The sequence below is a fragment of the Acinonyx jubatus genome, chromosome A1, assembly GCF_027475565.1.
Source record: "Acinonyx jubatus isolate Ajub_Pintada_27869175 chromosome A1, VMU_Ajub_asm_v1.0, whole genome shotgun sequence".
Lineage (NCBI taxonomy): Eukaryota > Metazoa > Chordata > Mammalia > Carnivora > Felidae > Acinonyx > Acinonyx jubatus.
The window spans coordinates 109,950,414-109,967,719 of record NC_069380.1 but is presented as its reverse complement, the minus strand read 5'-3'; the positions used below and the strand labels follow the sequence as shown (position 1 = coordinate 109,967,719).

At 49.1% G+C, this 17,306-nt stretch overlaps 1 protein-coding gene across 13 annotated transcripts in view; it reads right to left on the bottom strand.

The window, feature by feature from the left end:
• Positions 1-17,306, bottom strand: part of JADE2 (jade family PHD finger 2) — a 114,589-nt gene that overhangs the window by 19,302 nt on the left and 77,981 nt on the right. For all 13 annotated transcript variants that reach the window (XM_053221037.1, XM_053221050.1, XM_027076670.2 and 10 more), the window contains 5 exons: positions 8,962-9,119; positions 4,296-4,456; positions 3,414-3,625; positions 2,052-2,219; positions 516-632 (listed from right to left, as the gene is read on the bottom strand). In XM_053221037.1, the coding sequence (XP_053077012.1) occupies positions 516-632; positions 2,052-2,219; positions 3,414-3,625; positions 4,296-4,456; positions 8,962-9,119 (816 nt within the window). The remainder of the gene's footprint in view (positions 1-515; positions 633-2,051; positions 2,220-3,413; positions 3,626-4,295; positions 4,457-8,961; positions 9,120-17,306) is intronic.

The window sequence follows — 17,306 nt, the reverse complement described above, 5'->3', positions numbered from 1 at the left end:
CCTCTGGGGATAGGCCCAGAAATGCGTGTTTTAACAAGCTCTCCAGGTATTACTGACGCACACCAGAATGTGGGAACCAATGCTGTGGAAAGACTGGTGCAGCCCTGTCCTGTTTGGGGAGAGCCTATTAGCTCAGCTGGACGAAAAGTGTTTCCTACCCCTCCCACATGTTTGATGTCAGATGTGAGGTCATTGTATTTATTAACCCCAAAGACAGTTGCTCTTTGGGAAGCCAGAATCCTTCGGAATGCAGTGATGTGGTGAGCCTTTGCTTCTGCACTCTACCCCATGCCCAGAGGGACTGGGGATGGAGGAATGCCTCTCAGGTGAGGTTCTGAGTCTGGCTCCAGTCCCAGGCCTCCATGGCCCATCAATGGTTCTGTCTATAGCACTATGGGAGTAGGGTGGGGGTGGTGGCAGCTGTGTGTTTTCCAGAGGGTCCCAGAAGCACCCCTCTATGCAGATGGTATACGCAGGAGACCTCCTGGGCGACAGCAGGTGAACGGGCCACGTACCTGGATGCAGGTGCCTGTGCACTCCTTGCAAAGGCTGCACGACAGAGCCCAGCGACTGGCTGGGATATGTGAGATCTTGGTGATGGGCTCCATCTTCTCAGGGCACCCGATGCTGACCTAGGCAGGACACAGGGAGCTGCATCAGGCCTCTCATCCCCAGCCTGCCTCTAGGGATCCCCCAAATGGGAGGTGTCTGCTGAAACCAGGCAGTGTGTGCACAGGGCAATGGGAGAGCGCCTGAATCACAAGACCTTCATGACTATCCCAGGCTGACCACTGAGTGTGTTAGCGTTTCCTCACCTGTGACTAGTCTTAAACTGTGACTGTGTATGAGAGTGCACAGCAGTCTGTGTAACTGTGTACGTGTGTGTGCATGCACAAAGATTACTTATTATAACATGTATATATTTAATTTATGTTTCTGGGCAACAAGTAAATACCCCAAAGCAGCATTTTTTCTTGGGGGCTTCCAGAGCTTTCCTGGCCAATAGGGATGTGCCTTTATTTAGCTCTTCCTATCCCTCCTATGGGGAGAAACCAACAATCATGCCTAAGTCTTCTGGGCACAGCCCACCTCTTAGACCCAGAGGGTGCATTGGCCTCCCTACTGCCCATATCTGAAGATAGAGGAAGGGCTCTTGTCCAGAGGTCCTAAACCAAAGGGCCCCCACGGTGGGGAGAAATCCTTGTTGGTTCTGCCTGTCTCCACTGTGCCCAGCCCAGGGTACACTCAGAGGTAGTCCCAGCTTTCAAGATGTTGATCTGGGAGAAAGATACCACTGTCAACACAATCACTATCACCACAGAAGCCCACAATGTGGGTCCCTGCAAGAACATTCAGACTAGAAGCCCGCGAAGGGGAGGGGCATCTGCTGACAGGGCCACCTAGCTTGCTTCCAGGCAAAGGCAGCATCAGAGTGGGGCTTTATTCTGAGTCCGGGAACACAGCAGGGCTGGGTCAGAAACTCTGGTGAATGTCAGCATTTCATATTTCAAATAAAAGACCATGACCTTCCAGGAGCCCAGGGCTTCTTCTAACTCAGAGTGGGCAAAGCCTGTTGCCCACAGTCCCCCTCCACCCAGACTCAGACCCAGGCTGACCCCTCCATCCCAGCCAGTTAGCTATCCACTTCTAATGAGCTCTCTGCCTGATTGCCTGATTTCCTTTTAGGTCAGCTGGCTTATTTTTGTTTTAAACAGGGGGTATGACACTGGTTGGAACCACTGCCTGGATTTGGAAGGACCCACAACATGCTTTCACCTCTACTCCATGGCCTGGCATCTGCCCAGCTCTCAGACCTACCACCTGGATCCCCTAGTGTCCATAATCCCATTTACCCATAGAAACTACCACCTGAGTTCTGTCCAAGTCCACAGGCAAAGCTCTCTGTGGGTCGCTGCCCCAGTTCTTCTCAGGTGCCACGTGAGATATCCCTTTTTATGCAAACCTGTGGCCTTCTTTCCCAGTGCTCTGCTACCAGAGTTCTGGTAGCAGACCCTCTTATCCAGGGCTGCCCCATCCCCATGTCTGCCCACCTCAGGAATCCACAGAGCGCAGCTGACGTGCACCCACTTGGTCCCGCTCCTGGTGGGCTTCAAGGCTCCTCCTCGCTTGGGGCAGAGCAGGCACTTTGGCTGGACACCCAGGGCACATGTCCGGCACAGCCAGCTGCCCGTGGGCACCTTGAGGATCCCGTAGCATGCCTGGGAAGAGAGCAGAGTGGTCACAAGTCAGATGCAATGGCCATCTGAGTCTGGTCAGGGTTCAGCTGCAAATGGTCTCAGCCCCAGCCCGAGCTAGAAGCTACAGGGCCACACTGCTAGTAGGCTCTGGTAAGGAGGCCTCCAGAAGGATTCTAAGGCAAAGATGCCAGTCCTCTGTGGAAGGGCTCAGCTCTGCCCTCTGTTGGGAGGAAAGTCACTTTGGCCAGAGATTCCTAGTGAGTGATGGATTTCAGAAGTGTCTATGAACTCCTGCAAGTTGAACATACATTTGGGTATGTTATGAGGCCTGAGGACAAGGCCCAGAGCTTTCTACTTTTTTTCATAGAGATTTGTGAAGGGGGCTCCTCCTGGTCATGCCTAGGGCTTATGGACCTAAGAGCTACTGGGTATAAGGATAAGAATGAATGGGGGGTACACAGACAAGTGATGAAGCCCCTCTGAGCTCCCTAGGAAATATTTCAGAACCGGTGGATAAGGAGATGTGTGTGTGCGTGTGTGTGTGTACGTGTGTGTGCTAGAGTGGATCCACTGGGTTCCAGTCAAGTCTTCTATAAACAAAGCCCAGAAACACCCCACACCTGGGAGCTTTGGGGCCCAAGATCAAGAGGGGGCATGTCAGGCAACTCCTGATTTATAACATCAATAATGATAAATACTTATAGCTCGTACTATACTGTTCTCAGCAAATAGCTCGTTAGAAGTATCTTAGTCGTCACAAGAAATTACTTTTATCTGTAGCTGAGAAAATAGAGGTCCACAGAGATTAAGAAATTACCCAAAGTCACATAGTTTGTAAAGGGCAGGGCCACAATTTGAAATCAGGAACCCTGGCTGCAGGCTTTGCTCTCCATCACTGCACGGTGCTGCCTGTTTAGAAGTTCAGGACGGTGAGGAGCAGAGGAAGAGGGGCACGGAGGCAGGGGGTAGGGTGTTCAGTGAGGGGATTTGATGGAGGCCCACAGGAAAAGGATGGAAAGAGAACCCAGTGGACATTCACTCCAGTCTGGCTGACAGAACTGAGCCATGGGGCACTCATTCCGTTCCCTCCTCCTCCCTTGCCCTTCTCAGGGGCCTACGCCCACAGCGCTACTGCATTCCTACAGCGAGAATGACCAGTTCTAGGCAGCAGCCTGGCCAAGCAGCATGGAGGAGAACGATTGAGAGGATGCCCACCTGGTGCACACAGACATTGCATTTGTCACAGAAGACCATCTCGTTGCCATCTTCGCCCTCGGGAGAACGGCACACATCACAGACGACGTCCTCATCATACTCAATGCCCAACCCCTCCTGTGTCTCAATGGCCCGTGCCATATTCTGGTGGCACTGGGTTTCCAACTCCTCCAGCACACGCTCTAGCGTCAGCTCATCCAGCTCTGGCCTCTCTGTGAGGACAGCAGGGGAGGGTGTTAGGAGCCTGGTCTATCAGGGCAGACGTGTGGATGGGTCTCCACCCACTTACTGTGTGACTTGGGAAAATGCACCCACTGTCGTGGGCCTCAGCTCCATCATCTGGAAACAGAATGGGCTGGACCATTCAATCTCAAAGACCCCTGGGGCTGGTTATGGTGTTCTGACTTTAGACACCCTGCTTGTGACCACATACACGTGTACATGCAGATAACACAGAAGTATCTCTGGGGTACAGCTGTGTGCATGCAGAATCCACTGCTTGAATTGTGTGTATGGCAGGGGGCTCGGGGAAACCTTCCTAGGAGATACTAGTGGCCCACATCAACTGTCCTCAGCCTCATTTATCATCCTAGACTCGTTAATGTGTTCACTTACTCTTTGTCTAACAGTCAGGCTTACTAACAATATTCTCAAGAACTCTGGAAATTGCATGCTATTAGTGCACTCACCTGACAGCTACAGAAAATGAGGCACAGACACACCAAAAAACTTCTCCAATCAATCAGTAATACGGCGGGGACTTTCTCCTATCTATGCAGTGCCACAGCCCAGTTGTGTCCACTACCTTTCTGAGGGTGGCATTCAGAAGAAAACTCTGCCTGACCTGCCCCGATCCCACTCTTAGCCTGGCAGGTCACCTACCCATCTCCTTGAGCTCCGAGTTGATAAGCTCCAGCCAATAGGCATCAATCTCGTCCAGGTCATAGCGGCTGCCCCCAGGCCAATCAGGCTGGGAGCCCTCACCAAGTTCAGAGCTGCTAGGGGACACCTGGGTAGGGGGGCCTTCCAGCGGCGGGAGAATCCTAGGAAATCAAGAGAGGGTATTATGAGGGGAGGGATCCTCAGCCTGCCAGCCTTACTGGGTCTGGCAGCCTCCAGTGAGTCGACCAGCCCAGATGAGGAGCTGCTGGACAAGTGTGATTTTTTGATGCTACTTCCTTATACTACCTCTTCTTGCCTGCCCACCCTGCAGAGACTCAAAGCACTATGGGTAAGCAGGAGAGCAGACCAAAGGGCAGAGTGTGGGTGGGGAGTGGGTGCTGACCTATTGTCCTGCACATCCCATAAACATCCATTCTGCCCAGAGCACTCTACTGGTCCTCTCATGAAGGCATGTGGGCCTTAGCTAAAGCTCCATAATCTAGATCTGCCCCGCCTGGGCCTATAGGAGTCAGCCTATGTGCTCTCACTGGGCAGTGCCCAGTGCTGGCCACTGTGGGACAAGGGGGAAAGAGCCAGTGGGGCTTCAGGTCCTTCAGCATACCCCTTAAGACTAGGGAGAGGCCAAGAATATCCCCATGTCCCCACAGGGGAAGGTGAGGCCAGGTCTCCTCTAGGGTGAGAAGGAGCCTTACCTGGGTACACTGCTGTAGCTCACGGTGGCCCTTTTCACATAAAGGGTCTACACTCCCAGAAGACAGTGTCTCCCACATACCTTATCATTCCCTCGAATATGACATAACCTGAGCAGTCAGTCTCTCACCATGGTGTCCCCTCCCCCACTGCGAGATGGAGGCCTCCTCCCCTGGATATAAGTAAGGATGGGTCCCAGAATCATACTCCAGGGCAGCCCTCCCTTGGGTCATGGCTCTCCCTGAGGCAGCCACATTTGAAGGGTCCTGGCTGCAAAATGTGGACCCAAAGTCCTGATACACTATATGTTTTTTAAGTAAACTCTACCCCCAACGTGGGGCTAGAACTCACAACCCTAAGATCAAGAGTCGCATGCTCTACCGACTGAGCCAGCCAGGAGCCCCCTGATCTACCACTTACTGTGTAATCTGGGCAAGCTGCCCAACCTGTCTGTGACCAGTGACCTCATCCAAAAAAATAAGCTAATAATAACAGTACTTACTTTCTATGGTTGATAAGAACTAAATGGATGAATATGTGGAAAGCTCTTACAACAGTGCCTGGCACACAGTAAGCACTACAGGTGTGTGAGTGTGTATTTTAAGACCTCTAGATATCACTTTGCTCCTTCTGAGATGGAACTGGAGGGCTTTTTATCTGGGGAGGGCATAGTTCCCCCTCTTGGCTCAGCTGTGTGCTGCCCCTCAGTTCCTGATGCCAGTTCAAAATGCCAGCTCTTCCCACCCTCCACCGGTTGCCATGGTTATTGCTGTGGAGCCTGGCTTCCATCTGGCCAGCCCTCCCAGGGGCTGAGAGGCCCTCACTTGCCCGAGGAGCCTCCTGGGGTCGAAGGCAGGGCTGCCAGGGGTTGTGACTCAGCGCAGACACGGGAGGGGAGGGCAGGATGGCACAGGGACATGGCTGAGCTATGGGGAGGACTCCTGGGCTCCAGGACATGCCCCAGGTGTCAGCCAGAGGGGGCAGGAAGGATGAAGGAGACAGGCGAAAATGGCCTCCAGACCTGGAGGGAGGCTCAGAGAAGGTTGGGGGGAGTAAGGGGAAAGGGAAAAGTGCTTGGTGCCACCTTTTCCCACACGAGAGGCCCAGATTAAGGAAGGCCTCAGGTAATGACTAATGGTGACTCCACCCAGCCCCTCCTGTAAAATAGGTCATTCCAAATAGATGTAATACTGATACTCTTAGTCCTATAAAATCCTGCTTTTCCTCACAAAGATCTTACTGGAATTAATACATTCTTTTAGAAACATAGACTAATTTTGTCTTGATGCCACTTTGTGTCCCCAGCGTATGCTCAATGAGGTTTTGGATATAACCTTAGAGTGCCCTACTACCTACTGGTGTAACTACCGACACCTGTGTTCTCAGTCAGAAAGTTCCTTTCTTTCTCTGAGAATCTAGGGTTAAGGGGCTCACACCAGAAAAGGCATTTCCTGTGTTTCCTGGGGATCTCATCCTCAAGTGTTACACCTCTTCTGGCTCTGGCTATGGAAGAAGCTATCTCTACCAGCTGGGGATCACCTGACCCCAAGCCAAGGTCTCAGTCTCAACTGTTAGCTAGCAGGACACAGATCAGCTGAAGAAGGCAGATGGCCTGGGCTGGGATCTGGGGGAGGGTCTCTACTTCAAAAGCCTATACCTACACCAGAGGCTGGTTTTGCCCTAGGTTGAATCTTCTGGATACAATGAGGGAGCAGCACAGGCCATCACTCAATTCATGATCAGGGGTTGAGACAGGTTCTCATTACCCACATAAATTTCAGACCATGAGGTAGGCAGACCTGCCAAAGGGCCAGGGAAGAATGGACAAAAAGGGAGACAGAGGGGGCTGGGGTAGCAGTGGGGAAATAGCAATGAAAGCCAGCATGACAGCGTGATGGGGGCACAGCCTCTCTCTGGGCCTCACAGGGGCAACCCAGTGCTTGTTCCCTTGGCTTGTGACTTCCTGGCCCAGCCCACTAGGCCCTGGCGGTCATACAGGGAATTCCCCAGAATTTCCCAACTTCCTCATCTATCAAATGGGGACAGTAAGATGTACTTTATAGGGCTGATATGGTAATTAAATGAGAAGATGAACATAGCAGGCTCAGCACAGTGAATCCTCAGGAAGCACTGCTGTTAATAGTTCTGACCATGGTGGTTGCTGTGCTGGCTTCCAGATAAGGGCCTTGCAATGGGAGGTGCCCTGGAAGATGGCGGGACTGGGCTGGAGGGAGATAGGGAAGACTTTGCAAAGGAAACAGCCCCTCCCTACCTCTAGTCTATCCTCTCCAAAGAGCACAGACAGGAGGGGAGTGCCTGGCTCCTGTCAGCTTAGAGCAGCTGAGCATATGCAAGGAATGCACCTAGAAAAGCCAGAGCAGTCTGAACACGTGCTCTCCTCTTGATGTCAACAGATAAAGCACCACGCAGGCAGACAGAAGCCAAGCTACTGGTGTGGAAGCATCTGCAATTAATTACCCAGGCCATTGGATGTTTCCGGAACCACCTGATATTGACATCGAGGAGGGAGGACAGACAGCTGGGCCAAGCCTAATCAGGAATCCCCTCTCGGCCCAGCTGGTGGCCTGCCCCTCCCCTTTACTGCCCTGGGCCCTTGCCGTGTGTATTCTCATTTCATCCCTGCCACACCATTAGGCAGCTACTGTTATCGGGTCCATTTTACAGAGGAGAAAACTAGTTCAAACAGGTTAGTGGTAGTTCTTCAGTCTGCACAGTCTGCAGATGTAAAGGTGTCAAACTGGCTAGGAGCTTAATCCACATTTCTGGCCCTGGGGAGGGGATGTGGAGAATACATTTCCTCTCCAAATCCCACATATTCTCCCTTCCAGAGAATACTAGAGCTCCCCTGACTGTCAGAGGACCCAGCACTCAGCCCTCAGCAGCCACAGGATGAGCCCTGCCCAGCCCCCGGTCCTCACAGAGCACATAAGCAGCATTCAGAGTCTTATCTGCCTCTGTAATTCCATGTCCACCACAGGTCTGGCACCAGGCGGGCACTCATAGGTGTGGCTACTGGAAAGCAACAGTGCCAATGTCAAGGGAGGTCAGGGCTGGAATCTTTACCCCAGGCCTGGTCAAAATGGGCCTAAGTGAGAGCCATGGGGCTGCCAAGGCCAAGAGTGCCGGTGGGCTGGGGAGGTCAGGACATTAGGTCCCTCTATCCAGAGACATGACTTAGAGGATTTTGTAGCATGCAGAAAGCATCACTTGGCTGACCTCTGTTGCTGGAGGCAAGGCCACAGTCATGAGGCACCACGGGTCTCTGTGATCCACAAGACCTGAAGGCTACAAAGCCTGGAGAGGATATACCCTGACCTAGCTCCTACCTTGCCCTGGCAGGGAATCCTCCTGGGATTCCGGAAGCAACTGCTTCCGGAGCATCTGCTGTGTGTCAGCATTCAACTCCCTCCCACTTAGAACTCTCAAAAAGGAGTTAACAAGTCAAGAGCATGGCTTATTCCTGACTTAAAGACTATTTAAAAGCCTGGAGATTTCCCAGATAAGACCTGCTTGTGGGACCCAGTTGGGACTGATGTGAAGACAACTCATGGCCTGTTTTTACTGACTGCTTGCGTGAGCCAGGTCCCATGCCAAATGTCTTCCAGGCGTCGTTTCCCTATGTCATCTCAACCACCATAGGGGGTAGATGTACCATCGTCATTCCCATTTCACAGACAAGAAGACCAAGGCCCAGGGAGGTTATGTTTCTGGCCCAATGTCAGACTGAATGTGAGTGGCAATTTGAACCTAAGCCATCTGGCTCCAGAGCTGAGCCCAAGTCCGGGCCCTCAGCCTCAAAGGCAAACTGCCAGTATTTCTGGAAATTTTCAATGGTTTGTGGGACCAAAGAATCTAAGAACAGAGACAGGCTACAAAGGTCCCTTGTCCCAGCCTCCCCTGTCTAGGGTCTCCCAGCCTGGGATGCCCAACTTACCTCACCACAGGCTCTGGAATGGCCTCTGCTCCAGCCGGCACCTGCACGCCCTTCTCCCATTCTTGTCGCCATGGGTCGGCCAGGATGTAGTAGTCATCCGGGCTGAGCTGGCAGGAATCTGGAATCTTCATGGCTGTGATCAAGTCTGTCCGGAACACCTGTCAGAAGCAGGAGTGGAAAGAGTGCCTCAGGGTGGTCTGCTCCACAGCCAGGGCAGGAAAAGGCAAATGCAACTCCAGTGGGCTTTCTGTCCGCACCGCACTGCCCCCACTTTACTTCAAAGTAAGAAGCCAACACAAAAGCAATAATTACATTAACACACCTTCCCTGAACTCAGCACAGGGCTCTGCACAGAGATGTTCAATAAATGTGCTGAACGGAATTCACTTGTGTTCTGATCTGTTAAAGAACAGAGTTTGAATGATAGATGGGAGTGGAACTCAGGGAAGAGGAAAAACTTGCTGAGAAAGGCCAAAAACCTAAGGGAAAAATCAGATGGCAGGAAGGCTTCTGTGAATGCAATACTGCCATTAAGTGACTGCTTGGGGAATTTCTACTGAAGGTTTAAAATTATGCTCCATTGCTCATGTCCTCAATCTCTAAATAAATAAATAAATAAATAAATAAATAAATAAATAAAGGGGTGCCTGGGTGCCTCAGTTAAGCGGCCGACTTCAGCTCTGGTCATGATCTCATGATTTGTGAATTCGAACCCCGTGTCAGGCTCTGTGCTGACAGCTAGAGCCTGGAACCTGTTTGAGATTCTGTGTCTCCCTTTCTCTCTGGCCCTCCCCTGCTCTGTCCGTCTCTCTCAAAAGTAATAAACATTAAAAAAAAATTTTTTTAATAAATAAATAAAAACTTAAAAAAGCTGGGGGTGGGGGCACACCTGTGTGGCTCAGTCAGTTAGGCGTCTGACCATGATCTCATGGTACTGAGTACAAGACCCTGAACTGATGGCATGGAACCTGCTTGGGATTCTCTCTCTTTGCCCTTCCCCTGCTCATGTCCTCAATCTCTCTCTCTCTCTCTCTCTCAAAATCAATAAATAAAAACTTAAAATTATGTTAGTACGGCAACCACAGGCTCAAATGGAGGTGTGAAGAAGTACAGGGCACCAACCCCAGGCAAATATCAGAATCTTACATAAGTAGCTGAGGGAGAGGCCAGTCCCCAGGGGCAGCTCAGAGAATAGCTTCCCATGAGCCAGGGACTCCAACGTCCCTCAAGAACAAGGACACTGTGTCTCCTGCTCAGCCGGGGCAACAAAGTGCCATCCTCTGTGTGTGACAGAGTAAGAAGAAGAGAAGGTTGCATTCCTTCTTAGTCAAGCCCATCCAAAACTTCTCAGGACCAGGCCATGAATGTCTGCACCCTCATGCTCTGGTTTTCTTCTGGGCTACAGGGAACTCAGGGGGAATCTGCTTTTCCCAATGTTCTGTCTGTTGCCCACCCCCCCAACTCCGACTCCCTGCCTTCCACCCTGGAACAGTCTCCAAGCCCAGCCCCAGCTGACACCAGCAAATGCCTCTCTTGCCCAGTTGCCTGACCTCACTGTGGCCTCCCACAAAGGGATATTGCAGGACCTGGTGGCAGCTCCAGACACTATGTGACTTGCTTACGCACCAACTTTCCCAGTGATTATCAAATCAGAATCACAAGTTGAGAAACCACTTCAATGAGTTTTCTAGGCCTATGACCAAATTCCAAACCAAACACTCCCCAGAAAAACCAGCATCACTGGCCTTCCAGGGGTTCATGACCAACCCGTTCAGTGGCAACCTCTGCCTGCCAGGGGCCCAAATCACTTGGCTGTGTGTGTCTCATTTGAATCTAGGGCCACAACAGCAAGAAAACAACTGAAATGGGTGCACCAAGGGGGCTTGAGGCAACATCGTCCAGAAATCTAATTAACATTTGCATCTAGCTAGAGAGCGCCCTGGCTTGAAAAAGGTCAAGTTTCTTGAAGACTCTATTTGCCAATATAATTTAATTGTTAAGACTAACACCCTAACATTTAATTAGGGTGCCAGTGTGAAAAAATTAAAATGAGATTACGATTAAATGCTAATTAAGCAGAAGATGAAATGTGGGGAAGATTTCACAGCCCTGATAATTTGCATATCTTATTAGCAAGCAGTAAGGCAGCTGATACAAGAACACAAACTCAGGCAGTGGGTGCTTCTGTGCTGTCTGTCTTTCACAAGTCCCCCTTTGCTGGCATGGGTCTTTCCCAGCTAAGGCCTCTTACGAGTCCAGCAGGGCTGGAGCTGGGCTATTCCCCTCTGGGCCCCAGGACAGGACCTGGTGGGGTGAATGGAACCCATAGTCAGCTCATCACTGCCTCCAAATTCTCCTGATCCAGGTAAGCCAAGTGGTACAGGTTGAAGCCCTGTCACTCCAATGCCATGGGGAGCCTCCCACCCAGGAGGGCGTATCACCTTGCTCCAGAAATCAACCCTTCACTACGGTCACTAAGTGCCCCTCCAAAAAGGCACGGGTAAGCCTGAAACCTTTTGCAGTTCTCTCATCCTGCGCTATAGTATAAGCATCATCTCTTTCAGGATTCCTTTCCCTGATCACCTTGATTCAGGGAGCACCAACTGCCCCACAGAGCCATGTTCCACCCTGTCATCCTGCCTCTCGTCCCAGCACTTAACACCCCCACAATTAACTGGTGTGCTCCTGTGGTTTGTTTCTTGCCATCTCCCCTGCCAAAGCAGTCCTGTGTTCTGCTATGTTCTCAGTGCCTGGCATAAAGACTGCCACATAGCAGGTGTTCAGTAAATAGTGATGAAATGAATGAATGAAAGAATGAATGAATGGCCCACTCTGGGGAATTATCTGAGGAGTCTGAGACCCCCAGCTGGCTCCTTGGGAGAGCTTTTTTTTTAACGTTTTTTATTTTTGAGACAGAGAGAGACAGAGCACGAACGGGGGAGGGGCAGAGAGAGAGAGGGAGACACAGAATCGGAAGCAGGCTCCAGGCTCTGAGCTGTCAACACAGAGCCCGACGCGGGGCTCGAACTCACGGACCACGAGATCGTGACCTGAGCTGAAGTCGGACGCATAACTGACTGAGCCACCCAGGCGCCCCTTGGCAGAGCTTTTTGAACACGCACTAACAGGGTGAGATACCTCACGGATATATGCAGAGTTGAAATCCCCAAGCAGGGCTCCAAGCCCAAGGACCAGCACACTACCCAAGCTGGAGTCTGGGAAGCCAGAATGCCAAGCCACACCACCAGGGGAGAGGTGGCCCTGAGGTAGGAACAGGAGTGGCACTAGAACTCTGCAGGAAGGGATCCCAGGCTCAACTGGATCAGAGATCCAGGAGGGAGAGAGAAAGGGGGAGAGAGAGAGAGAGAGAGAGAGAGAGAGAGAGAAAGTCTAGCCCCAAGACAGTTCCAAGTTTCATCCTAGGTCACTTAGGTAGCAGGTGGCAGACTGGACACAGTGGTCCTTTTGGGCAGGGGACTGATGGAAATTCAGGCAGGGGAGCACTATCCTAATAGTAGCAGCCAGCACTTAAGGAGCACTGGGTATTCAGCACCAGTCTAAAGGCAGTTCTTCAATTAATTTGAGTCCTTACACTAACTCTGTGAGGTAGATGCTACCATCATCCCTATTCTGAAACTAAAGTTAGTTAAATAACCTACACAAGGTCCTATATGCTGCAAGTGGCACAGGATCCTAGGCCATGAGCCACCCAACACTCCCCCCACAGCCCCTCTGCCTCTTTTGGCCACTTGCTCATTGCCTGCACAGAAGCCAAATCAGATAGCTTCCCCAAAGGCTGGACTATGTAAATTAGATGGTGGCCTTTGCAAACTCCAAGCCCTTGAATGGCCTTCCACTGTTCCCTCAGGCTGAGCTGTAGGGCCTACCAGGCCCTGTGGCCACACAAATACACTTCAGTCTCCTGAGCACTTTTCACTCTTGGCACATGGGAGGACCCTGCTGGGACGCTCTTCTCTCTTGCCAAAGTGGGGCTGGCCTGTTTCATCTTGGAGGTCTCAGACGGGTCCACATGTGCTCTGGGAAACCTTCCCGGATCCCAGGCTGGGTTCTGGGCTTCCGGTGAACTCCCACAGGTCCTGTATTAGAATCCCCTGGTTTCCTACTCCATAGCCCCCACATGAAGGAGGTGAGTTCAGTGAGGTCCAGCTGGGTCACAGGCTGGGGCCCAACAGTGTACATAGGGCCTAGCACATGCAAGGTGCCAACAAAGGCTGAATGACTCAAAAGCCTTTTACGAATCTACCACCACTTTCTTGGGTTACTGCCCAAGGCTACATATAAGCTGGGCACCTTGGTACTCTGTACCTTCCAAAGGAGGCTCTGCGCATTTATATAAAACCTGTCCACAAATATGGCAACCCCACTATCACCCAAACATCCTTTTTGTTCTAAACAGCCAGAGGTTATGCTTGAAAGAAGCTCAATTACTCTTCTAAAATGCCTTTGAATTATTTATGAAAACTAAATAAAGAATAAAACGGACGCTGATGAACTGGAGGCTTTGTCATGGCGAGAAAGTTGGAAGTTGGAAAACAAGCAATTTTCCAAGAATGTGAATGTTTACTATTTTTTCTCTTATGGCAGAAAATGACAAATTGTCTTTAAAGGTCTGCTGCCTAGCAACCAAGTTCTGAGCTGCCTGGGAGATGTTAATTGTAGCTTCTTCAAACAGTATGAAGAATGGTTAAAGGTCTAAAACTTCAAACAGTATGAAGAATGTTTAATAACCAGTCTGAATGCCAAAGTGCCAACATGGCTCTGGAGGGAGCCGAAGACCGTGTTCTCCCCAGATCTAGCAACAATGCACATGGCCTTGAACTCCATTTCCTTTTCCTGAGACTGAAGACTACAGCCACTGAGCCATCTGTCTGGTTTTCCACACCTACTTCCCCAGGAAGAACCCCAAACAGACTCTGCCAGAAACCATCAGTGGAGTCTGGTACGACCTCCTGAAGCAAAGACAGTGACAACAGGCAACTTTCACTATGCTATGCACAGAGCTCTTGTATTTCATATGTGATCACAAGACTTGTGGATGTTATTTGACTATTTCATCCTGGGACCTTGGCCTGTTTCCTTTTCTCAAGGGGGAATTATTGTATCAGAGAGTATTTCAGACCAAGAGACACCAAGAGGAAGTTCAGTTACTTAAGGAAAGGCTCCAGCACTTGTCATAATTATAAAATATGATTGTTTGTGTAATAATTTGTTTAATGTCCATCTCCTCTAGTAATTAAGCTGAGAAAAGCAGAGACTGCATGTGTCTGGTTTATCATGGTGCCTCTCTACGGCACAGTGCCTGGCATGCACCAGGTACTCAAGAAATGGGGTACAACAGGGCACCTGGATGGCTCAGCCAGTTAAGCATCTGACTTTGGCTCAGGACATGAAATCACAGTTTGCAAGCTCGAGCCCTGCAGTGGGTGAGCCCCACTTCTCTCTTTCTCTCTCTCACTCCACCCTCACTCATTTGCCCCCTCTCTCTCTCAAAAAAAAAAAAAAAAAAAAAACAAGAAAAAGAAAATGAAAAAGAAATGGTTTACAACAAATGAATGAATGAATGAATGAATGAACCCCAGGATTTGTCTAAGTATGATTAAACTCTGAAGCTTCCTGTCCTGCCTAGTAGGGAGAGTGGAGGCAGGGAGCTGAACTGAAAGGTCCCTCTAGGTGGACTTTAGGAACTGGTGTTGGTCACTGTCCCAAAGCCAATGAAAACAGCTTTGGCCAAGAGTGCCTGGCCAAGAGTGCCTCTCCTTGACCTCTGTCCACATTAGGAGTAAAGGTAGGAGTGGCACCCTCCTCCTAATCTCCCCCAAAATGGAGGGTCTGTCTTGAAAAAGCCAAGTGAAATTACTACCAAACACCTCATTTTGTTTGTTTATTTATTTAATGTTTGTTTATTTTTGAGGGAGAGAGAGAGAGAGAGAGAGAGAGAACGCAAGCAGGGGAAGGACAGAGAGAGAGGGAGACAGAATCCAAAGCAGGCTCCAGGCTCTGAACTGTCAGCACAGAGCCTGACACAGGGTTCAAACTCATGGACTGCGAGATCATGACCTGAGGTGAAGTTGGATGCTTAACTGACTGAGCCACCCAGGCACCCTCCAAATACCTCATTTTAAATCACAATTGCTTTTTCTGAGCACTTCATCTCTTTAGAAACAATAGCTAATGTTGAAAAGTCATTGTCCTGTTAAAACAAGGTGCATGCTAAATGCTTTTTGTACATGATATATACATACACACACACACACACACACGCGCGCGCGCGCGCACGCGCGCGCTTAACCTCACCTAATTCATATTATCCCCATTTTACAGACAGAGAAACTGAGACTCAAAGAAGTAAAGCACTCATTTGAGGCCTGCATTGTACTTTAATCACTGCAATACTGCCAAGGAACCAGTCAGATATTTCTTCTTTTAAGAACTTTTTCTTTGGGAATGCAAGCTGGTGCAGCCACTCTGGAAAACAGTGTGGAGGTTCCTCAAAAAACTAAAAATAGAAGTGCCCTACGACCCAGCAATTGCACTACTAGGCATTTTCCCACGGGATACAGGTGTGCTGTGTCGAAGGGACACATGCACCCCCATGTTTATAGCAGCACTATCAACAATAGCCAAAGTATGGAAAGAGCCCAAATGTCCATCGATGCATGAATGGATAAAGAAGATGTGATATATATATACAATGGAGTATTACTCGGAAATCAAAAAGAACGACATCTTGCCATTTGCAACTACGTGGATGGAACTAGAGGGTATTATGCTAAGTGAAATTAGTCAGAGAAAGACAAAAATCATGACTTCACTCATATGAGGACTTTAAGAGACAAAACAGATGAACATAAGGGAAGGGAAGCAAAAATAGTATAAAAACAGGGAGGGGGACAAAACAGAAGAGACTCATAAATATAGAGAACAAACTGAAGGTTACTGGTTGGGTTGTGGGAGGGGGGATGGGCTAAATGGGCACTAAGGAATTTAGGGCTTAGGGCACTAAGGAATCCACCCCTGAAATAATTGTTGCACTATATGCTAACTAATTTGGATGTAAATTTTAAAAAATAAAATTAAAAATAATTAATTAGTTAATTAATTAATTTAAAAAAAAAAGAAAATGCTCTAAGAAAAGAGAGGCCAGGGCCTAGAGTCAGAAAGAAGACCAGTTCATAGGCTGAGGGGATTGTTAAGACTCTTTGGGTCAGTTTATTTGATCAGAACCCTTTGCTTATAAACCTAAAGTTCCTAATAATACAGATAATACTTTGATATTGAAGAAGCATATGCATGTGTTTTGATCTTCAATAACTTTTCTTCTTGTGCTAGACTAGATGATATAAAATGTAGTCAAGTGGTAATTAGCGATAATACTGATAATAGTAGATAACATTATATGAGCGTTTTTGCAATGAAAATTTTTTAGACTACTTCTACAGTGAAGTTTTGAGATTAATTGATGAGGGTATTTCCTTGGCTTTACTACTTTTTTGGGAATTTTTGTTTGAATTTTTAACAATTAAATATTTTTATTAGTATGTAGTTTAATTCCTTTATATTTGCCATTGAAATAAATAGGATACTTTGATATGAGAAAAAAAAAAGAACTCTTTCTTGGGCTGGAACACGATAAAAATATCTCAAGCCAAGAACAAACTTAAATTAGGCATAAAACATCAGAGAAGCACTCTGAGTGTAGCCACACTCTGCCCAGCCCCATCCAAGCTACCACTAGGTTAATTTGGTCAGACACTTCTCCCCCCTCCTCTCTCTCTGTCTCTGTCTCTGTCACACACACCCTCTTTCTCTTTCACAAGGATAACAGCACTTCCTGCTCTTTAAAGAATTTATTACACACATTTCTTTTGCAAGAGAAGCCCCAGAGGCCAGGAGGAATTTCCAGCTGGCAGGAGCAGTGGTGTTTCCAACTATACTAGAAGTGGATTCTGCCCCCTACCCCAGAGGAAGGCGGCGAGAGTCTCAGAAAGTAGGCACTTAACCCAGTGGAAGGGCTCCCCTTCATCGCCCGCCTGGCTGCCTTACTGCCTCATGGGGCGGCAGAGGAGCCGCTGGCTATAAACATAGCTTAAGACCACAGGGCAAACATGAAACCTTTTTCGATTTCTCCTGTTTGACCTCTCAAGATTATGGGCATTTTGTTACAATATATGCCATCACTGTTTTAATATAAAATCTGTCATTTCAAACATCTGCATAGCACCTGTACTCCTCCAGGAAAACATCTTATTTATCCTGTGGTTTTGCATCTCAGCAATACATTCTGGCTACCCGTGCCTTCACCCAAGGTTGAAGGGTCCCATTTT